This window comes from Macrotis lagotis, chromosome 1 (genome assembly GCF_037893015.1).
Source record: "Macrotis lagotis isolate mMagLag1 chromosome 1, bilby.v1.9.chrom.fasta, whole genome shotgun sequence".
NCBI lineage: Eukaryota > Metazoa > Chordata > Mammalia > Peramelemorphia > Peramelidae > Macrotis > Macrotis lagotis.
Genome location: NC_133658.1, coordinates 495,192,303 through 495,213,613, shown reverse-complemented (window position 1 = coordinate 495,213,613; position 21,311 = coordinate 495,192,303). Strand labels below are relative to the sequence as shown.

The 21,311-nt window shown below is 35.1% G+C and overlaps 1 protein-coding gene across 1 annotated transcript in view; it reads right to left on the bottom strand.

The window, feature by feature from the left end:
- Positions 1-1,560: 1,560 nt before the first annotated feature.
- BACH1 (BTB domain and CNC homolog 1) overlaps positions 1,561-21,311 on the bottom strand; it is a 51,063-nt gene continuing 31,312 nt past the window's right edge. The window contains exon 5 of the mRNA XM_074213865.1: positions 1,561-2,431. Coding sequence (XP_074069966.1) covers positions 1,982-2,431 — 450 coding nt within the window. The 3' untranslated portion in view covers positions 1,561-1,981. The remainder of the gene's footprint in view (positions 2,432-21,311) is intronic.

Sequence of the window (21,311 nt, the reverse complement as noted above, 5' to 3'; positions counted from 1 at the left end):
TAGGGAATCAGAGATTCTAGACATTGGCTTACATAAGAGTTGACATTTTGAAAATCAGAAAAAAGTTAACACACAACTGTGTTAAGCTGAAAAATCAAGAATGAAATAAAAAGAAATGGCTATATGAGAGCATCTATATACAATTCTGTTTTAATCTATTATTTGTGATTTACAATTATAAAAATGCTACTTTTTCAGAACACTTTGAATGCTTCTTCAAGACTATAAAGAATAAACCAAAATCGAATTCATTTCTTTGTTACAATATCTATAATTTTTCAGCAATTAAAATACTACAGAATTTTCCCACATCAAAAAGGGGGAGAAAACTAAAATTTTTTTAAATTTCTAAATATTAAGTTTGGTCCCAATATAAGATATAGAAAGTAAATTTTTAGGGTCATTCAATACACTATGCATTTATTTTTCCATGTCATTCTAAGGACTTAAGATAAATCCAAACATAGAACCAGCCACAATTGACCAGTTCATTTTGGGCAGCTTTTCAATGCAATGTCCTTAATAACTAAGCCTTTATCAGATAATTAAAAACCATTTACACACCAAATTAAAATAGAGAACTTTACAAAAACATTCAGGTTAAGGTGTCTGCTTGTGCCTTTGTACTATGTAAGTGGATATAACCCTAATCAGAAAATTAAATTTTCTATGAAAATCTAATTCAGCTTCTATACCATTAACATTTTGAGTATTTTACTGATTAGTGCTGTGCAACAAATAGGTCCCAACATGCCCAAAAAGCATGTTGCATAATAAATACTTGTTGACTAACACATCTGGTAAAATCTTACAAATTCTTCCCCCGCCCAACTCTTTTTGTTTTCTTTATCAGTGAAAATGAAAATTGTAATATTTAATTCAGGGGAAAACTTTAAACAGAAAACTTCAAAATGTAATTCAGTAGTGGTGTCATATAATATGCCCCAAAAGACAGAAAAGTTATTAATAAATTAAACATTTTACTTGATTATTCATCAATTCTGTATTAATGGAAATCTGCTTAACAGAAGTACATACTTAGTACTTAGAAATGTATTTCCCAACTTCCTATATTTGGGAGACCTATACTCCATCTGCCAAGTTTTCCCTAAAATAAGCATTTGACCATTTATTGACAGCAGAGGAAAAGTGTTCTTTTTATTTTAAATTAAAAAATATGTTGGACACCACTCTCTCCTCTCCACACACTCTTTGATTCAATATCTCCCTATTTTGTTTCTCATACAAGATACTCTTAGCTCCCATTATCTCTGGATTTTCACTGGCTATCTCATGCTTGAAATTCTCTTCTGTTTCATCCCCTCCTCCTGACTTCCTTAGGTTCAGCTAAAATTCTACTTTCTACAAGAAATCCTTGCCAGTACCCCTCACCGCTAACGTGTTCCCTCCAAGATTATTCAAAATATATCCTGTATATATCTAATTTGTACACAGTGGTTTGCATGCTGCCTTCCCAGTGAAAGAAACTCCTTGAGGCATGTACTTTCCTTACTCTTTCTTGCATCTCCAGCACTTAACACAGTTAAGTGGAACCTAGCAAGCATTTAATAAATGCTTACTGATGACTTGAAATATTATTGTTTTTAGGTTTTTAAAACTTTAAGGTTCATTAGCAGCCAAAAAAAAAGTGCCAGACTTTATCAAACAGTTCCAGACTTTCACTCTAGTTTTACTTTAAATTCAGGTCAGTATCAATATTAACTTAAAACCACTATCTTCTTATAGGATTTTTAAAAGACTTTGACTTATTCTCAAAAGTAATTATAATATCCAATTCAAAAATACTTTCTAATAAAACTTGTCTCTGGTTTTCTAATGAAGGTCACAGGGATGATAACAGTTTAGAAATAAGAGCAAGCTTAGCAGAAACTAATGTATGGAACTTACATTAAAGTTTCAAGTTTAATAAAAAAAATCCTGATTATAAAAGTAAAAGTCAAAAGGACATGAAATATAGTTTTTAATCATCAGTGGTACATTTACCAGTCATTTGACAGAAATCTGTTATGCCACCACTTTGACAACATTGTCCTACAAGCAATGATGAAGTTCGTGGGGAGTTCTGATATGAATCTTGCTGTTGTTCCTGTATTGAATTATTTGTTTCTCTTACACATGAATAAGGGGAACTTTGTTCTCTGGCCACTGAAATATTTGGAAGCCCATGAGGTAAATCCATACATGATGGTGGCAGAAGTGCAGAGTCAGGAGTAAATTTTTCTTTTTCAGAAATTAACAGTGTTAGTGGGCAATCTGAGGCAGAGTACTTTGCAAGTATCTGGATTTGTTCATGACTTAAAGCTGCTTCTTTGCATACCTGCTGGCAAAGTCCAGTAAGGTTCTGTTTTGTTTCACCCAGTGTTGATAAAATATGATCTCTTTCCTTTAGTAAAGTCTCCTTTTCTTTTTGCTGTAGAGAAAAGAAAAAAAAAGGTTTTTTTCTGGCTTAGTAATGTAGAAACTAACACTCATTAGAAACATTAAATATCAAAAATGTCTCATTTAAATATTGAGGAATGACCAAAATCTCTTATGCTAGATTCTCCAAATAACTGACATAATTCCTGTGAACACCAAAAACACTGAAACTGTTAATAAGAAAATTTGTTCTATAGGTCCAAAGGGAAACTAAAATGAACATACCCTTTGATTCAGCAATACCACTACTGGGTCTATACTCTGAAGAGATGATGAAAAAGGGTAAAAACATCACTTGTACAAAAATATTCACAGCAGCCCTGTTTGTGGTGGCAAAGAATTGGAAATCAAGTAAATGTCCCTCAACTGGGGAATGGCTTAGCAAATTGTGGTATATGTATGTCATGGAACACTATTGTTCTATTAGAAACCAGGAGGGATGGGAATTCAGGGAAGCCTGGAGGGATTTGCATGAACTGATGCTGAGCGAGATGAGCAGAACCAGAAGAACACTGTACACCCTAACAGCTACATGGGAGTGATGTTCAACCCTGAAGGACTCGCTCATTCCATCAGTGCAACAATCAGGGACAATTTGGGGCTGTCTGCAAAGGAGAGTGCCATCTTGTATCCAGAGGAAACAACTGTGGAATTTGAACAAAGACCAAGGACTATTAACTTTAATTTACAAAGAAAACCTGATATCTTATTGTCTGATCTTGTTATCTCTTATACTTTCTGTTTCTTCCTTAAGGATGTGATTTCTCTCTCATCACACTCAATTTGTACAACATGGAAAGAAAATAAAGACTCACAGATTGCTTTCTGGGGGGGGGGAAGATTGGGAGAAAAACTGTAAAACTCAAAACTCAAATAAAATTTAAAAAAAAAAGAAAAAAGAAAATTTGTTCTAAAAGGCACTATATTTTTCTGATCTTAATTTCTGATTTTATGTAATTGACAGGATAATACAGGATAGTTTACTAGTATAGTAAATTAGCCAGACTGCTGTAATTCAAGACTGGTGTCAACTTGTTGCAACTTTTATGCTTTCTTTCTTGCTACCAATGCAGTCTTTGCTCACAAGAGCTCACCTAATTTACTGTGGATTGGAAAAGCAAAAGGAAAAGCAAAAAGAAAGTCAAAAGGAAAAACAAAATGAAGATCATCCAGCAGAAGATACCAGACACTGAGGTCCTTTCTCGAATGCCTAGCATTCCAATATTACTACAGAGAGTGCAGCTACAATGGGCTGGACACATTGTTAGAATGACAGATCTATATTTGCTAAAAACTATTTTATGGAGAACTCACACAGGGCAAGTGCTCACAAGGAGGTCAGAAGAAGTGATACCAAGATACCCTGAAGGTCTCATTGAAGAACTTTAGAATTTATTATACAGCATGGGAGATACTGGCACTGGACCGCCCAGCATGGCATGCCCTCATCAGTGATGGTGCTGTGCTCTATGACGAAGGCAGAATTGAAGCAGCTTAAAAGAAACATGACATATCTAAGTTTAGAGTACCCAAGCCAGGTGTTCATATGGACTATTTATAGTTGACCTGTGGTGGAGCATTTTGAGCTCATACTGGTCTGATCAGCCACAGTCAGGCATACCGTAATTTGTCTCAAACATAGTCATGTATGTCATTTTGATCTTCTTCAATAAAGAAGAACAAGAACCAGGTTAAAATAAGAAAAAAAAAATCACCTTGGAAGAAATTCAAGATTTCTCTTATGAGTCTTTAAAGACTTATATGGACTGCTAAAAACATTTTATTGTGCATGTAATGTATTTGTGCTTATTCTCTAGCTTTGGGCAGTCTGAGTTGCGGTTGCTAAATCAATGAATGCTGAATCAATTATTTTATGTAAAAATGAAGACTATCTTAGAACAAAATTTTTTTTTCTTTAAGTTTTTAATTGATGTCTTATTTTTGACACCATCATAGTTAGGAGTAGTTGTCCTCCCCTCACCCCTTTCCAAAGAGTAAAGGCATTAAAAAATGTTTTTGAAAAAGGAAAAAAGATCTGCACACATTACTGATATATTGCAAAAGTTCAAAAACATAAAATGTATAATACTTGTAGTCCATTTAACTCCACAAAGGGGTAATAATTCCAATACATTCATGTATCACCATTTGTTTAGCCATTCCGCAATTGATGGGCATCTACTTTGTTTCCAAATCCAAGATTATCACAATATTTTTAATGGATATAGGAACTTTTTACATATTGATGACTTCCCTGGGTTAAAAAAAAGTTAACTTTTCTAAAACAAAAAAAGATACCTATAGTTCTTAATAAGTATTCTGCATAGGATCATTCCTGCAAGTACTAGGAAAATCAAATTTCTTTATGTTAAATTTTAAACGCTAATCAAAGACAGTTAAAATAATTCTAAGTTTGGAGAAATGTGTTGATTCCTCCTCATTGTGTTCAGACAAGTCTGGGGTAGAAGTGAATTCCCTTTTTAATATGTATATTAATAAATCAACCAAGACTTGGGTGATTCAAGTCACTACCCCCCAAGACTTTCATTAGAATGAGTCCACATTTCCTTTATTCTCTCAATTATTATAAGCCGATCAGAGTGGATCGCCACTCTGAGGAATACCCACCATGCCAAGGGCATGAAAGAATTAAGCAGTTTCCATGAAAGGTCTTTAACATTTTGGATTGTCACTGACCTCTTATATTAATAAAATGCTAGCATTATTAATAAAATGGTCAATTACCCAGAAACTATGTGTCTCCTGAACTATTTAAACATCTCATTATTTTAGGGTTGGTACTCAGTTTTTACTTCTTTTTCTTTTTCAAAATTGCTTAATAAATACAATCACCACAACTAGGTTATTTACCTAATGACCACAGAGAACTATTATGTGCAACTAAAGCACATAATAAAAACAAGAGAATATCACTATTCAGTTGTTATTCACAATTTAAGGTGAGGGGGTATTCAGAAGAAGATGACCAACAATTAAATAATTGTTATACCAATAATATATTTTGTTATTATTATAACAAATATACAATAAAACATATTTTGTTAATTTTGTTATAACAATAATTACAATAACAAAAACACTAAGAGCTGACTGATAGTAAATCAATTTGCAATAAGAGCATGGGAATCAAAACTACAAGCAATCTATTAAGCTTAAATAGCAAGTTTTGGAATGAAATAAGAAAATTGTTAATTCAATGAGCATTTACTTAAGTGGAATATAAAGACTGCACAAAATAGGCAAAAAGGGTTACCCCACTATGTGGGACAAGAGCAATACAAAGTACAAAAAAAATTAATACAAAGTAAATTCAAGAGAGAGAAGAGAAGGTGTTACCTGAGTTGAGCTGGATTCTAAAGAAAATTAGCTTATACCAATACATAGATGTAGAAGATAAAACATAAGATATGGGAAACAGCTAGTAAGCTGGTTTGACTGGAATGGAGAATACTAGGTAAGTGATATGATTTGGCTCTGGGGGCAAGACTACAGAGGCCTATAAATTCCAAGCTAAGATTTTCATATTTCATCCTGGAGAAAAATAATGGGACTCTGATTTGGAGATGGGACAAAATATATCAGGAGGAAAACCAACGTAGAGGCTATGTCAAAAAGAAGGGATATTTGCCAGACATGGAATGAAGATTTTAATATTTGATTCGCTAAGAAGGATGAGAAAGAAGGAAATCAAGACAGATTCTAAGATTGTAAACCTAAGAGTCTGGAAAGATGACAGTGGTATAAATGGAAATAAAGAAGTTAGAGAGTTCTGACATTTTAAGAAAATATAAGTTCCATTTTATACATATTGAATTTGTAATGTCTATGTATTATCCAGGTAGACATGTCTAGAAAAGGCTTCACAATACTAAACTGAGGGTCAGGAAAGAAAATATGGCTGAAAATATATACATACATTTGAGAATCATTCATAGAAATAAATCCATAGAAACTGGTAAGATTAACAAAGAAAAGAGGGTATATTAAGAAAAGGGCCTAAGACAGCTCTTAGGGAGAGTCCTCTAATTAATGGACAAGAGGAAGGTAATGATTTAGATAAGAGACATGGTTCAAGTTAGGAATGATCAAAGTTAGGAAAAGAGCCAAGAGAACAAGTTTATACCAAAGTGAGAGAGTATCCAGCTCAAGGGGATAACCAATAGTGGCCAAAAACTACTGAGTTTTCAAGTGGAATGGAAACTGAGAAAAGGTAACATTGGATTTAGCCATTAAAGGATCAATGGAAATCTTGGAAAGAACAGTTTCCACTGATAACAATATCTTATATATGAAATGCTCTCGCTTCTCAAATCTACCCCTAATTTCCTTCCACACTGCTCAAATTATCACCTTTTTCAAGAATCCTTGCCTAGATTAAAAGATTCAATAAGAGTTCACTGACTGGGCTAGTCTCTTAAATAATTATGCATTTCACTAAGGCAGGCTTATAATATTTAGGGGTTTGAAATAATTGGAATAATTTTATCTGCAAAAAGGAAAATATGAAGGGAATTTCCCATTTGGACCTTGTGGATGACATATTCCATGATAGTCATAATTTTGATTTTACATTATGCTATTTTATGTCTGAATAAAATTTTTGTGGCTGTATTTATTCACATATAACATTACTTAATATATGTATGAAAGACTTCATGAGGGGAAGGAGAGAATTAAAGACTACTTTGTTTTACCACATCAAATATTATGTGACCATAAAGAGTTAATGTGGGAATCATTTTAAAAACTTATTTGCTCTCTTTCTCATATTTTTACTGAGTATGCAAGAAAAATGTAAATGCCAATTTCTTATCATAAAGATCAAATAAAGATGAGGAAGCAGATATAAAAGATGATAATTATCAATGTTCTCTCTTAGTCATCATTTTGGTTGCCATATTTTGTTGATTATATTTCTATAAATCTCTCAAACTGGTACAACCTCTAACTTGGGTCCTAATCATATTTCATATGGATTACTTCAATAGCCTCCTAATTTGTCTTTCTACTTTCAATCTCTTTTCTACATATCTACTAAATTGATATTCCAAAAACAGAGGTCTGATCATGTCAGGCTATTCAGGTTAGCCCCTTGAGCTGGATACTCTCTCTTTGGTATAAACTTGTTCTCTTGGCTCTTTTCCTAACATTGATCATTCCTAACTTTGACCATGTCTCTTTTATCTAAATCATCACCTTCCTCTTGTTGGAAAAGATAGTGGATACCCTGCCTAGTTAATTAAAAAGTGTCATTGTTGGGGAGGTGGAATCCAGAGAAACTGCTCACCCCCTTCTAACACATACCAACACAACTACTCCCATCTTCTATCACAACTCCTCTTTTGACACTCTTCCAAGTTTGAAGGATTAAGGGAAGAAGGTCCAGCTGAGGTAGCTGGTGGTCCCTGACTTTTGTGAGCTTCCCACTATGGTTTCCTAGGGAATCTGACTTAGTTTCCTCATCTGCAAAATGAGGATAATAATAACACCTAACTCAAAAGGTTCTAGTGAGGAGACTACATTTGTAAGGTGATTTAGAAATTTTAAATACCATATAAATTTTATATATTATTATTGCCACTACCTATAAGGTAAATTACAAAATTCTCAGTCTGGCATTTAAAAGCTATTTATTCCCACCTACTCCTAGTATTGTTCCATTTTGCTCAACTCTTCCCACTTCACCCACCTCCATTCAGTAGTCTGATGAAAAGCCTGTTAGACCAGTAGTCTGTTAGTTTAGGTGCCATGCTGAACTGAAATGGCACTGGTAGGTCATTTAATGGTTAACAATAAGAGGTTTACTTAGGCATAGCATAGAGGATACTCCAGCATGTGACTCAGATAGAAATGATCTACTCATCTCCACAGTGAAACAAGTTTAGTCAGTAGGGCAAAAAGTCTAAATCTGAAGAACCTCTAACCCAATTTACTTAGGTAGACCTTCTTGTGCCTTAGGTAACTAGGAAGTTATGTCAATAGGGCCAGAGGCTGATAGTGAAGTCATCAAGGAAAGCCCTGATATCCAATGTGATTTCATCAGTATATTCTTGGTCTAGTTCAGCCATCCTTTTACAAACTTTACACTCCAGAATTCTACTTCTACACAGCACACTAGAAACTAAAATGTCAGAATCTGAATCTGATTACTCTGCTGTTGACAGTGCAAGAAACAAGTGGATTGAGTAAAACTAAACAAAAACAATGCCTCCACCAAAGAATACAGTAGGGAGAAGAGCCTGGTCCTAGCACAAAGCTTTGATTCTAGAACTAAAGCAGGTTGATGTAAAACCAGTATCAAAAAATAAATCTAAAGGAAACAAAAGAGGGACAAGAAACGCCATAACAACTGCCAAAAGAAGCATAAAGGGAGAAAATGGATTCTCCGCAAGCACTACATAACTATCTAAAAGAAATAAACCATGGGTGGATAGAGGTGTAGGAGACAAACAAGTAAACTACTGCAGAGAAAAAGTAGAGAAGACACAGTAGGAAATTAAGTGTTAATTGAGCCTTACTCAATAAATGCACTCCTGAAAAGATCAAACACAAAGCAATAACTCTGTAAGATAATAAGAATTTTAATTCTTGAGGGGGGAAAAAGAATAAGATTTTAAGATAAGCAATTAAAAAATTGTTGTAGAAAAATGTTTACTTCCTGAAAAACATTAATGGACACAACAGCTCAAGAAATCACTAATGAAAACTGCCTAGATCTATCTATTAGAACCAGAGGGCAAAGAAAGAAATGATCCACCAATCATCTCCAAAAAGGAATCTCAGAGCAAAAAAAAAAAAAAGTACTAGAAACTTCATCAGTCATAATCCAGAGTTCCTATGAACGAAGCAGAGAGCCAACAGGCTTTCTAAAGAGGGCCATGTTAGACCATGTCAAAAAACAGATCATTCAGACTTTAGAAAAGCCGGGAAAAACTTACATGAACTGATACTGAGTGAAATGAGTAGAACCAGGAGAATACTGTACATATTAACAGGAACACTTCAAGATGACCACCTATGATAGACTCAGTTCCTCTCAGCAGTACAATGATCAAGGACAATCCTCAAAGATCTGTTATGGAAAATGCCATCCACATCCAAAGAAAATCTATGGAGTGTGTAAATACAGAGTAAAGCATACTATTTTCAATTTTTAAAACTACTTTTATGTTTCTTAGTCTCTCATGTTTGTTACTCTCCTTAGGTCTAATTTATCGTTCACAACATGACTAATATGGAAATATGGCAAACATGATTGTACATGAACAATCCATATCAAATTGTTCAATGCCATGGAGGGGTGAAGAAAGAGAAGGTGGTAGAAAATGTGGAATTCAAAAACTTGTAAAAGGATGAATGTTGAAAACTACCTTTGCAATATTCACAACAGTTCTTTGTGTAATGGCAAAGAATTGGATACTGGGGAAAGGCTGAACAAATTGTGGTATATGTATTTGACAGAACACTATTGTTCTACAAGAAATCATGAGGGACAGGATTTCAGAAAAGTCTGGAAAGACTATGTGGAGTGAAATAAACAAAACCAGAAGAACATTATATATACTAACAACAACATCAGGTTATGATCAACTATGATGAACTTGTTTGTTTTAGGAGTACAATAGTCAAAAACAATTCTAAACTACTTATGATGGAAATTACCATCCACATTCAGAGAAGGAACTGTGAAGTTTAAATGAAGACCAAAACTTATTATCTTCAATTTTTTAAAATTGTCTTAAGTATTACATCATTTTTTTCTAATTGTTTTTTCTTATGTTTGGATTTGATTCTTCTCACACAACATTATCAACATGGATCTATTGTTTAGCATGACTAAACATGTAGTGCCTATATCAGATTGCTTTCTGTTAGGGGAAGGGGTTGGGAAGGGAGAGAGGGAGAAAAATGTAAAACTCAAAACCTTGCAAAAAAAAAAAAAAGATTGGTAAAAACTACCACTGCATGTAGTTGTTAAAAAATAGAAATAATGTTGTAAAACAAAGGAAAACTATCCTTGCATGTAATGGGAAAAAATAAAATTAAAGTTTTGTTCAAAAAAAAGTGTCACTCAAAAATAAGTTTCTTTTTTTAAAAAAAAGGATTGATTTTTTATACAAATAATTGCAAATAGGAAACCATAGTGGGAAGCTCACAAAAGTCAGGGACCACCAGCTACCTCAGCTGGACCTCCTTCCCTTAATCCTTCAAACTTGAAGAGTGTCAAAAGAGTAGTTGTGATAGAAGATGGGAGTAGTTGTGGTGGTATGTGTTAGAAGGGGGTGAGCAGTTTCTCTGGGTTCCACCTCCCCAACAATGACACTTTTTAATAAACTAGGCAGGGTATCCACCATCTCTTCTGACTCCACCCAAGCCATTCTTATTTGGAGAGTATGATTTGAGGAAGATGAGTAAGTTGGATGGGGAAAGGGTATGGAGCAGGTGAACAAGAGAATCCCATAAATACTAATTAGTACTAAAATTGGCATACTAAGTTGGACTGATGGTATCCTTAGGCCTTCAAAATTAAAACAAATGAGTTATTCTCAGCATTAATAATGACTTCAGTTAAAAGAAGTCAAGTCAATAAGTATTACTTAAGTGCTTAATCTGTCTCAGGTACTGTGCTAGATATACTAAAGTACTGCCTCTACCTCATAATAAAAAGTTTATACCACTATATCTTTCAACTATTTCAAAATAATGTAGTATTCATTCTATATCCTCTCAACTGTAAAGAATTCTATATGAATGCTACAGTGGGTAAAGTCCTTAACTTAAAGAGTTAGGAAGGGGTCCAAATCCCACTCAGAATTTTATTACTCAAACACAATCTCTCTAAAACTGACTTTTCTTTTTACCAATAAAGGATTTGGACTAGATGATCTCTTAAGAATCTTCCCACTTTAAATCAATAATTCTATATATTTCAAGTTAATCACAGAAAGCTATAATTACTTTCAGAAAATAGCTACTTTTATTTTTCTTTTACAGTTCAGACAAAAAAATTACTACTTAACAGGAAAAATAGTTTAGTGCAATTCAACTGAACCATTTCTTGCATCAGGTACTACATTCCTCGTTTGCACATTTCCTAATATTTTACAAATCACTTCTGAGAGGCTTAAAAATTTAAGTATTTGAATTTACCACACCTTCAGGATGAGGGAATTATTAATACTATGTATACATAGTTCATTACACTATAAAAATTACTTTATTTAATACACTTCCAAAAAAATTGAAGTAAAGTGAGGACAAGGAAATTGGGAAATTTAGGTGAGAACATGTTTCCCATCCCCTCAGATTACCATTTTCTTTTGCTTTTGAAGGGACTACTAGTCATGATGTTCACAGGCTTAAAGCAGAGAAATACTTGTTCAATTCATTTGGGATTTTCTTTCCAATTGGTTAGAGTAGGAAGGAATAGAGTTAAAACTACACTTGGGTTGACCAACACCTCACACCCTTTACCAAGATAAGATCCAAATGGTTACAGGACATAGACATAAAAAACAATACTGTAAGCAAATTAGAAGATCATGGATTAGTTTACCTGTCAGATCTATGGAAAGGGGAGCAGTTTATGACTAAGGAAGAGTTGGAGAACATCACCAAAAACCAATTAGATGATTTTGATTACATTAAATTAAAAAGCTTTTGCACAGATAAAACCAATGTAATCAAAATCAAAAGAAAAGTAGTAAATTGAGAAACAATCTTCACAATTAATGATGCTGACAAAAGGACTCATTTCTAAAATATACAGAGAACTGAGTCATATTTTTAAAACAAAAAGCCATTCCCCAATTGACAAATGGTCAAAGGATATGCAAAGGCAATTTACAGATGAGGAGATCAAAGCAATCCATAGCCATATGAAAAAATGCTCTAAATCATTAATTATTAGAGAAATGCAAATTAAAGCTTCTCTGAGGTACCACCTCACCTCTCAGATTGGCCAATATGACCAGGAAGGATAATGATCATTGTTGGAAGGGTTGTGGGAAATCTGGGACACTATTACACTGTTGGTGGAGCTGTGAACTCATCCAACCCTTCTGGAGAGCTATTTGGAACTATGCCCAAAGGGCAACAAAAATGTGCATACCCTTTGACCCAGCAATACCACTACTGGGTCTGTACCCTGAAGAGATGATGAAAAAGGGTAAAAACATTATTTGTACAAATATATGTATAGCAGCCCTGTTTGTGGTGGCAAGGAATTGGAAATCAAGTAAATGTCCTTCAATTGGGGAATGGCTCAGCAAACTGTGGTATATGTATGTCATGGAACACTATTGTTCTATTAGAAACCAGGAGGGATGGGATTTCAGGGAAGCCTGTAGGGATTTGCATGAAGTGATGCTGAGTGAGATGAGCAGAACCAGAAAAACACTGTATACCCTAACAGCAACATGGTAGTGATGATCAACCTTGAAGGACTCGCTCATCCCATCAGTGCAATAATCAGGAGCAATTTTGGGCTGTCTGCAAAGGAGAGTGCCATCTGTATCCAGATAAGGAGCTGTGGAGTTTGAACAAAGTTCAAGGACTATTCCCTTTAATTTAGGGGGAAAAAAAAGCTATCTTATTGTCTGATCTTGTCACCTCTTACACTTCTTGTCTCTTCCTTAAGGATATAATTTCTCTCTCATCACACTCAATTTGATCAAGGTGCAACACGGAAACAAAGTAAAGACTGACAGATTGCTTTCCGTGGGGGGGGGGGGGAGTAAGACTGGGGGAAAATTGTAAAACTCAATATTTTTAATAAAAATTAATTTAAAAAAACCAATACTATAAGCAAATTAGAAGATCAAGGACTAGTCTACCTGTCAGATCTATGGAAAGGGGAGCAGTTTATGACTAAGGAAGAGATGGAGAACATCACCAAAAACAAACTAGATGATTTTGATTACATTAAATTAAAAAGCTTTTGCACAGATAAAACCACTGTAACCAAGATCAAAAGAAATGTAGTAAATTGGGAGACAATCTTTACAACTAATGATTCTGACAAAGGACTCATTTCTAAAATATACAGAGAACTGAGTCACATTTTTTTAAAACAAAAAGCCATTCCCCAATTGACAAATGGTCAAAGGATATGCAAAGACAATTTACAGATGAGATGAAAGCAATCCATAGCCATATGAAAAATTGCTCTAAATCATTACTTATTAGAGAAATGCAAATTAAAGCATCTCTGAGGTACCACCTCACACCTCTCAGACTAGCCAATGTGACCAGGAAGGATAATGATCATTGTTGGAAGGGTTGTGGGAAATCTGGGACACTATTACATTGTTGTTGGAGCTGTGAACTCATCCAACCTTTCTGGAGACAAATTTGGAATTACGCCCAAAGGGCAACAAAAATGAGCATACCCTTTGACCCACAATACCACTACTGGGTCTATACCCTGAAGAGATGATGGAAAAGGGTAAAAACATCACTTGTACAAAAATATTCATAGCAGCCCTGTTTGTGGTGGCAAAGAATTGGAAATCAAGTAAATGTCCTTCATTTGGGGAATGGCTTAGCAAACTGTGGTATATGTATGTCATGGAACACTATTGTTCTATTAGAAACCAAGAGGGACAGGAATTCAGGGAAGCCTGGAGGGATTTGCATGAACTGATGCTGAGGGAGATGAGCAGGACCAGAAAAAGACTGTACACCCTAACAGCAACATGGAGGTGATGTTCAACCTCAATGTTCTCGCTCATTCCATCAGTGCAACAATCAGGGACAATTTGGGGCTGTCTGTGATGAAGAAGACCATCTGTATCCAGATAAAGAGCCATGGAGTTTGAACAAAGTTCAAGGACTATTCCCTTTAATTTAGGGGAAAAAATAGATATCTTATTGTCTGATCTTGTTATCTCTAAGACTTTTTGTTTCTTCCTTAAGGATATGATTTCTCTCTCATCACACCCAATTTGGATCAAGGTACAACATGGAAACAAAGTAAAGACTGACAGAGTGCTTTCTGTGCGGGGGGTGGAGGGAAGGAAGCAAGATGGGGGGGAAATTGTAAAACTCAAAAATTAATTAAAAAAAACTGCACTTGGGTTCAAATAAATGTACTTCACAAGTACAAGATGGGGCAGATATGTCTAGACAGAAGTTACTCTTGGGAAAAGTTATAGAGATTTTAGTGGGCTGCAAAAATTAGAAACAATGAGGATAAACTGCAGAATCGTGAAACAGATGGGAGAGATATAAAAATTACTAATAATTACTAACAGATCTAAAAGGTAATGTAATAACTCAAGCTAGGGATTCCTTATTTAAGATAGCTAGAATAAGATTAAAAGTAAGACTTAGACTGTACTAGGTGCAGGACTCTCTTGCATTGTCCATGTGGCATTCTGAGTCACAATCCCAGGGCAAGGAGGAATCCTTAGAGATACCTTGAACTAGGGACGACTAGGTGCCACAGTGGATAGAGCACCAGCATGGAGTCAGGAGTACCTGAGTTCAAATCCGGCCTCAGACACTTAATAATTACCTAGCTGGGTGGCCTTGGGCAAGCCACTTGACCCCATTGCCTTGCAAAAGATAAAAAAAAAAAATTTTTTTTAAAAAGATACCTTGAAAAAGATATTGAAAAGAACAGAATAAAACCCAGAAGCTTTGAATAGTAGCCACCCCTTTCTCTCAACGCTTCCTGAGAAGAAAGTGCAATTTTAACAAAAAGTTAAAAGTCAAGAAATAGGTAGAAAAAGTGAGCAAGCAACAACCAAAAAAACCTGACCACAGAATGTTATTATGGTGAAATATACAGGAAAAATCAAAATACAAACTCTTAAGAGGACAACAAAATAAAAGCAACAGGAAAAGCCTCAAAGAAAATGTGAATTGGGGTGAAGTCCAAAAAAAAAAAAAACAAAAAACCACCAACTCATGGAAGAGCTCAAAAAGGATAATAAAAAATCAAATAAGACAGGTAGAGGAATAATAGGAAAAAGAAACAAGAAAAATCATGATAAAAAGAATGAAGAGCTTGGTAAAGGAAGTGCCAAAACTACTGAAGAAAATAGAACCTAGAAAAATAGAAGTGGGGTCAGAAGAAGTATGTGGTATTGGAGACAGGAGGAATTAAGTTCAAATCCAGCCTCAGAAACTTATTGTGTGACTCTGGGAAAGTCACTTAAACTCCAAATGGAGAGGGTATATGCACGTGCAAGAGAGAGAGAGAGGTGAAAAAAAGGAACAAAAATTCAACGACAAAAAGGACTTTTTAAAAAACAGAACTGGCCAAATGGAAAAAGATATACAAAAATTCGTTAAAGAAAACAACTCCTGGGGTGGCTAGGTGGTGCAGTGGACAGAGCACCAGCCCTGGAGTCAGGAGTACCTGGGTTCAAATCAGAACTCAAACAATAATTACCTAGCTGTGTGGCCTTGGGCAAGCCACTTAACCCCATTTGCCTTGCAAAAACCTTTAAAAAAAAAAAGACAACTCCTTCAAAAGTACAATTGGTCAAAAGGAAAAGAAAGTACAAAAGCTCACTGAAAAAAATATCCCATAAAAATTAGAATTGAATAAGTGGAAGCTAGTGACTCCTGAGACATCAAGAAATAATAAATTTAAAAAAAATTTTTTTTTAAATGATAAACACTGGAAAAACAAGCCTCAGTATATTCAACCAACAGTTGAAATAAAATGTGATGAGGAATAAATTGATATGACAAACTACAAGCCTGTGGTCAAAATGCTTCTGATGTTAATATTGTTTTTTCAATGAGACCTCAACTGACCCAGCTAAATTAGCCCTCAAGATGTAAAAGAAGATTGATGGGGCAAAAATAAAGGTAGTTCAAGTCTATTATTTCTTAACTGGGGACTGATAGCTTTAGGAAAACCAGTAAAAGTTGTTCTTTAAGATAATAAAATGGGGTGGCTAGGTGGCACAGTGGATAAAGCACCTGCCCTGGAGGTCAAGATTAACTGGGTTCAAATCTGGTCTCAGACACTTAATAATTACCTAGCTATGTGGCCTTGGGCAAGCCACTTAACCCCATTTGCCTTGCAAAAACCTAAAAAATAAATGAATGAATAAATGAATAATGAGTGGATAAATAGATAGATAGATAAATGAAAGAGATAATAAAACATCTTAAGTTCTTTTCTTGGGCCTCTATCCTGAGCCCTCATCTCTTTTCTTTATATACTATTTCACTGAGGATTACATTACCTCTCATGGCTTCACCTGTCACTTTTATGAAAATGATTCCCAGCACTGAATTCTTTCTTGAGCTTCAGGAACCATTTTTGCTTACCTCTTGGACAGTTCAAACTGATATTCTAACAACACACTCAACTACTCAACAAGTTCAAAACAGAACTCATCTTCCTCTTCCAATTCCTCTCCCTAATTCTGAATTCATTCCCCTAGTGCAGGTGAGGTCACCATTAACTTCCCAATCACCTAAAATCCTAATCTTAGTGTCATCTTTAACTCCAGTCACCTCATATATCTAATCCATTGATAAATCATGTGATTTCAACCTTTATAAAAACATTAATTCCCTGAAGCGGCTCGGTGGCACAGTGGATAAAGCACCGGCTGTGGAGTCAGGAGTACCTGGGTTCAAATTTGGTCTCAGACACTTAATAATTACCTAGCTGTGTGGCCTTGGGCAAGCCACTTAACCCCATTGCCTTGCAAAAAAAAAAAAAAAAAAACATTAATTCCCTTCTTTACAATGACACATCCACAACTCTACCCTAGGCTGTCTATCAGCTCTCACTCAGAAAAACCACAATCTTCTTACTGGTCTCTGAGTCTCAAATCTCTCCAGTCTAATCAGTTCTCCACATAGCTGCCAAAGAGATTTTTCTAATATGTACATTTGTCTATGTCAGCTCAATGTTCCAGTGACTTCCTATAACTTCCAGGAATACAAACTGCTCTGACTGGCATTTAAAGATTTTAATAACCTGGCCTCCTACTTATCTTTCCAGTCTTCTTAAATCTCATATTTTTATTTCAAGAAATTTTCAAAAGATGTATTAAATTTTATTTTAGTGTTATCTGCCTGGAATAAGGAAGAATCAAATTCAAATACAGCCTCAGATATTAGCTGTGATTCTGGGCACTGTATGCCTCAGTTCCTTCAACTGTAAAATGGAAATAATAATGGCAGAGTTGCTATGAGGATCAAATGAGACAATATTTGTATAACTTTTTTTTTGGTAAGGCAATGGGTGAGGGGGGTGGTTAAGTGACTTGCCCACAGTCACACAGCTAGTTGATTATTAAGTGTCTGAGGCCAAATTTGAACTCAGGTCCTCCTGACTCTAGGGCTGGTGCTCTATCCACTGCGCCACCTAGCTGCCCCATATTTGTATAGGTCTTAACATAGTGTCTGGTACATAGAAAACACTAAATAAAATGCGGGTTCCCTTCTCTTTTAAATTGGATTATTTATAACTGACTTTTGGATCAGTACAATAAATTAAAGAAAATATTTGAATTAGTTTAAAAGAGGAAATAATGTTTACTCACCAATTTTTCAATTTCTAACTCAAGATTCTGTATGCAGTCAAGTTTTCTTTTTCGACAACGTTGCGCAGCAATTCTATTTTTACTCCGTCTTCGAATATCATGTATACAATCCAGCTGTTCTGGAGTCAACTTATGCATTTTCAGCATGGATTGAAAATCATTTCGAGAAAGTGAAATGATTCTCTGTGCGTTGAATGGCAGTTTAACCTAAACCAGAGAAAATTAACATGGATTTATTTAAAATATATATATATATATATATATATATATATACTAGAAATGAAATTAGATATTAAAAATAAAAATTATATTTTTTCAAAAATAACTTTATCTAGTCCAACAATTGATGGAACTAATATTGAACAATGGATCTAATTTCTAGACTCTTTCCAATAACAGAAACTAAGAATTACAGTCAAAATTCTAATCTACTTTAGAGGAGACTGCATAAACTATTAAGACACCCTTGATGTGTTCATTAGTTTTGTTTAACTGTTTGTTTTCCTCTTTATAAAATACTTTGTCCCAAGGATGGTCTTCCTAGGTAGGGAAGAAATCCTCCTTCATTATTCCACAAATCAAAGTGATGGGGTGGAGTCAAAATGTTAGAATAGTAGAAAGAAGTGGTCTAACTCGTCCACCAAATCTTATCCACAAAGACCTAGAAAATTCACCAGAACAAATTCTGATTGAAAAATTCAAGAAAAAGTGAATCATATTCCAACACAGGGAAGCTTATGAAGACTGAAAATCTGGCTACTCCTGGAGACTAGTTCTGCCCAGGGCTGTACCACAATGAGAGCCCAAGTACTGAAAGGAAGTCATAACTGAACAGGTCAAGAGAGGTAAAAGCAGGGATTCTGCATCATAGGGGTGGTACAAGCTAGTGACTGCTGTGTATTGAGCAAGAATTAAGTTTTGGAAGCAAAAAATAATTGTGGCTCTGAACCAAAGGGTAGAACAGGAACCCATGTTAGCCTCCAGTTCATGATAGATTTCTACAGTGAGGGCAAGATAGCCAGACCAAATGGGAGCCTGAGGTTTAGCGACTACAGAGCCCCCCAGAGGCCTAAGAGTGCCTGAGACCAACAGCAGTTCAATGAAACCTTCAATTCATACAAGCTGATAGACCTGAAACCTGGGTCAGAAACTTGTAGAGCTCTGATCATGAAGGCAATGAGCAGACCATTTACCACAGTTGGCCACATTAAAAGTTTGCAAGTTAAAAGTTTGCAAGCTCCAATTCATATCTGTGGAAGCAGCAGAACATAAAAGACCCTAAAGTACAGGGCAGAAACACCTTTGCCCCAAAGAAAGGCCACAAAGGCCAGCACTAACAAACATCTATCTTCTTAGTCTCTCTTATTGGAAAAGGACAGAAACTGGATCCATTGTTCAATATTAACTCAATCATTTGGACTAAATGGATTATCTTTAAAGATATAATTTTTTAATTCTAATATCAAAGTCAAGAAAAAAGCTGATGGGAAACAATCTTTACAATTAGTATTTCTGACAAAGGACTCACTTCTAAAATATACAGAGAACTGAGTCAAATTTAAGAAAAAAAAAGTCATTCCCCAATCAACAACTGGTCAAAAGATATGCAAAGGCAATTTACAGATGAGGAGATCAAAGCAATCCATAGTCATATGAAAAACTGCTCTAAATCATTATTGATTAAAGAAATGCAAATTAAAGCATCTCTGAGGTACCACCTCTCACACCTCTCAGACTGGCCAATGTGACCAGAAAGGACAATGATCAATGCTGGAAGGGGTGTGGGAAATCTAGGACACTAATGCATTGTTGGTGGAGCTGTGAACTCATCCAACCTTTCTGGAGAGCAGTCTGGAACTAGACCCAAAGGGCAATAAAAATGTGCATACAATTTGATCCAGCTAAACCACTACTGGGTCTATATCCTGAAGAGATGATGAAAATGGGTAAAATCATCACTTGTACTAAAATATTCATAGCAGCCCTGTTAGTGGTGGCAAAGAATTGGAAATCAAGTAAATGTCCCTCAACTGGGGAATGGCTTAACAAACTGTGGTATATGTATGTCATGGAACACTAGTGTTCTATTAGAAACCAGGAGGGGTGGGAATTCAGGGAAGCCTGGAGGGATTTGCATGAACTGATGCTATGTGAGATGAGCAGAACCAGAAGAACATTGTACACCCTAACAGCAACATGGGGGCGATGATCAACCTTGGACTTGCTCATTCCATCAGTGTAACAATTTGGGGCTGTCTGCAATGGAGAATACCATCTGTATCCAGAGAAAGAACTGAGGAGTTTGAACAAAGACCAAGGACTATTACCTTTGATTTAGGAAAAAATCTGATATCTTATTGTCTGATCTTGCTAATCTCTTTTACTTTATGTTTTTTCCTTAAGGATATGATTTCTTATCACATTCAATTTGGATCAATGTATACCATGGAAACAATGCAAAGACTGGCAAACTGCCTTCTGTGGGGGGTGGGGGAGGGAAATAAGATTAGGGGAAAAATTGTAAAACTCAAAATAAATAAAATCTTAAAAACAATTTAAAAAAGGAGTTGTGGGAAAAATTTTTTTTAATTTTAAAAAAAGCAATAAGTTGAAAGTGAAGAACTAGGCTGGAAGAAGGAGCAAAAAAAAAAAACAAAACAAAACTCACCAGTTATTATCAAGACAGTGAAGCAAGAAGAAACTTGGAAGAAGAAAATGCTACAAGAATAGCCTCAGAGGAAAAAAAACCACAAGTCCAACAAGAATCCATGGAAGAGTTAAAGCAAGAGTGCAAAGAAAAAAAGAATAAAAAGTATTTTAAAAACAAAATGAGAGCTATAGAAGGTGTATAAAAACAGAGTTAGAGGCAGCTAGGTAGAACACTAGCCCCAGAGTCATCAGGGCCTGGATTCAAATCTGGTCTCAGATACTTCATAATTGCCTAGCTGGGTGACACCTTGGGCAAATCACTTAACCCATTACTTTAAATAAAATTTAAAAGAAAATTTTTAAAAAAAGAAAATTAATTACTTGGAATAAAAAGCACAAAACTTTACCCAAGAAAATAATTCCCTGAAAATACTAAGTGACCAAATAGAAGCTAATTACTCAATGGGACATAGAGAAATATTAAAATAAAAACTAAAAAAAAAAAAAGAAAATATAAGGTATCTCATAGCAAAAACTGTCAAAATACAGCTTGGGTGAGATTTAAGAATTAAAAGTGATGACCAGAAATGACACTTAACATATCAGTATAATAACAGAAAGTTGCCAGAGCTCTTAGAACCAGAGGGCAAAGAAGAAATTGAAAGAATTCTCTGGACAACT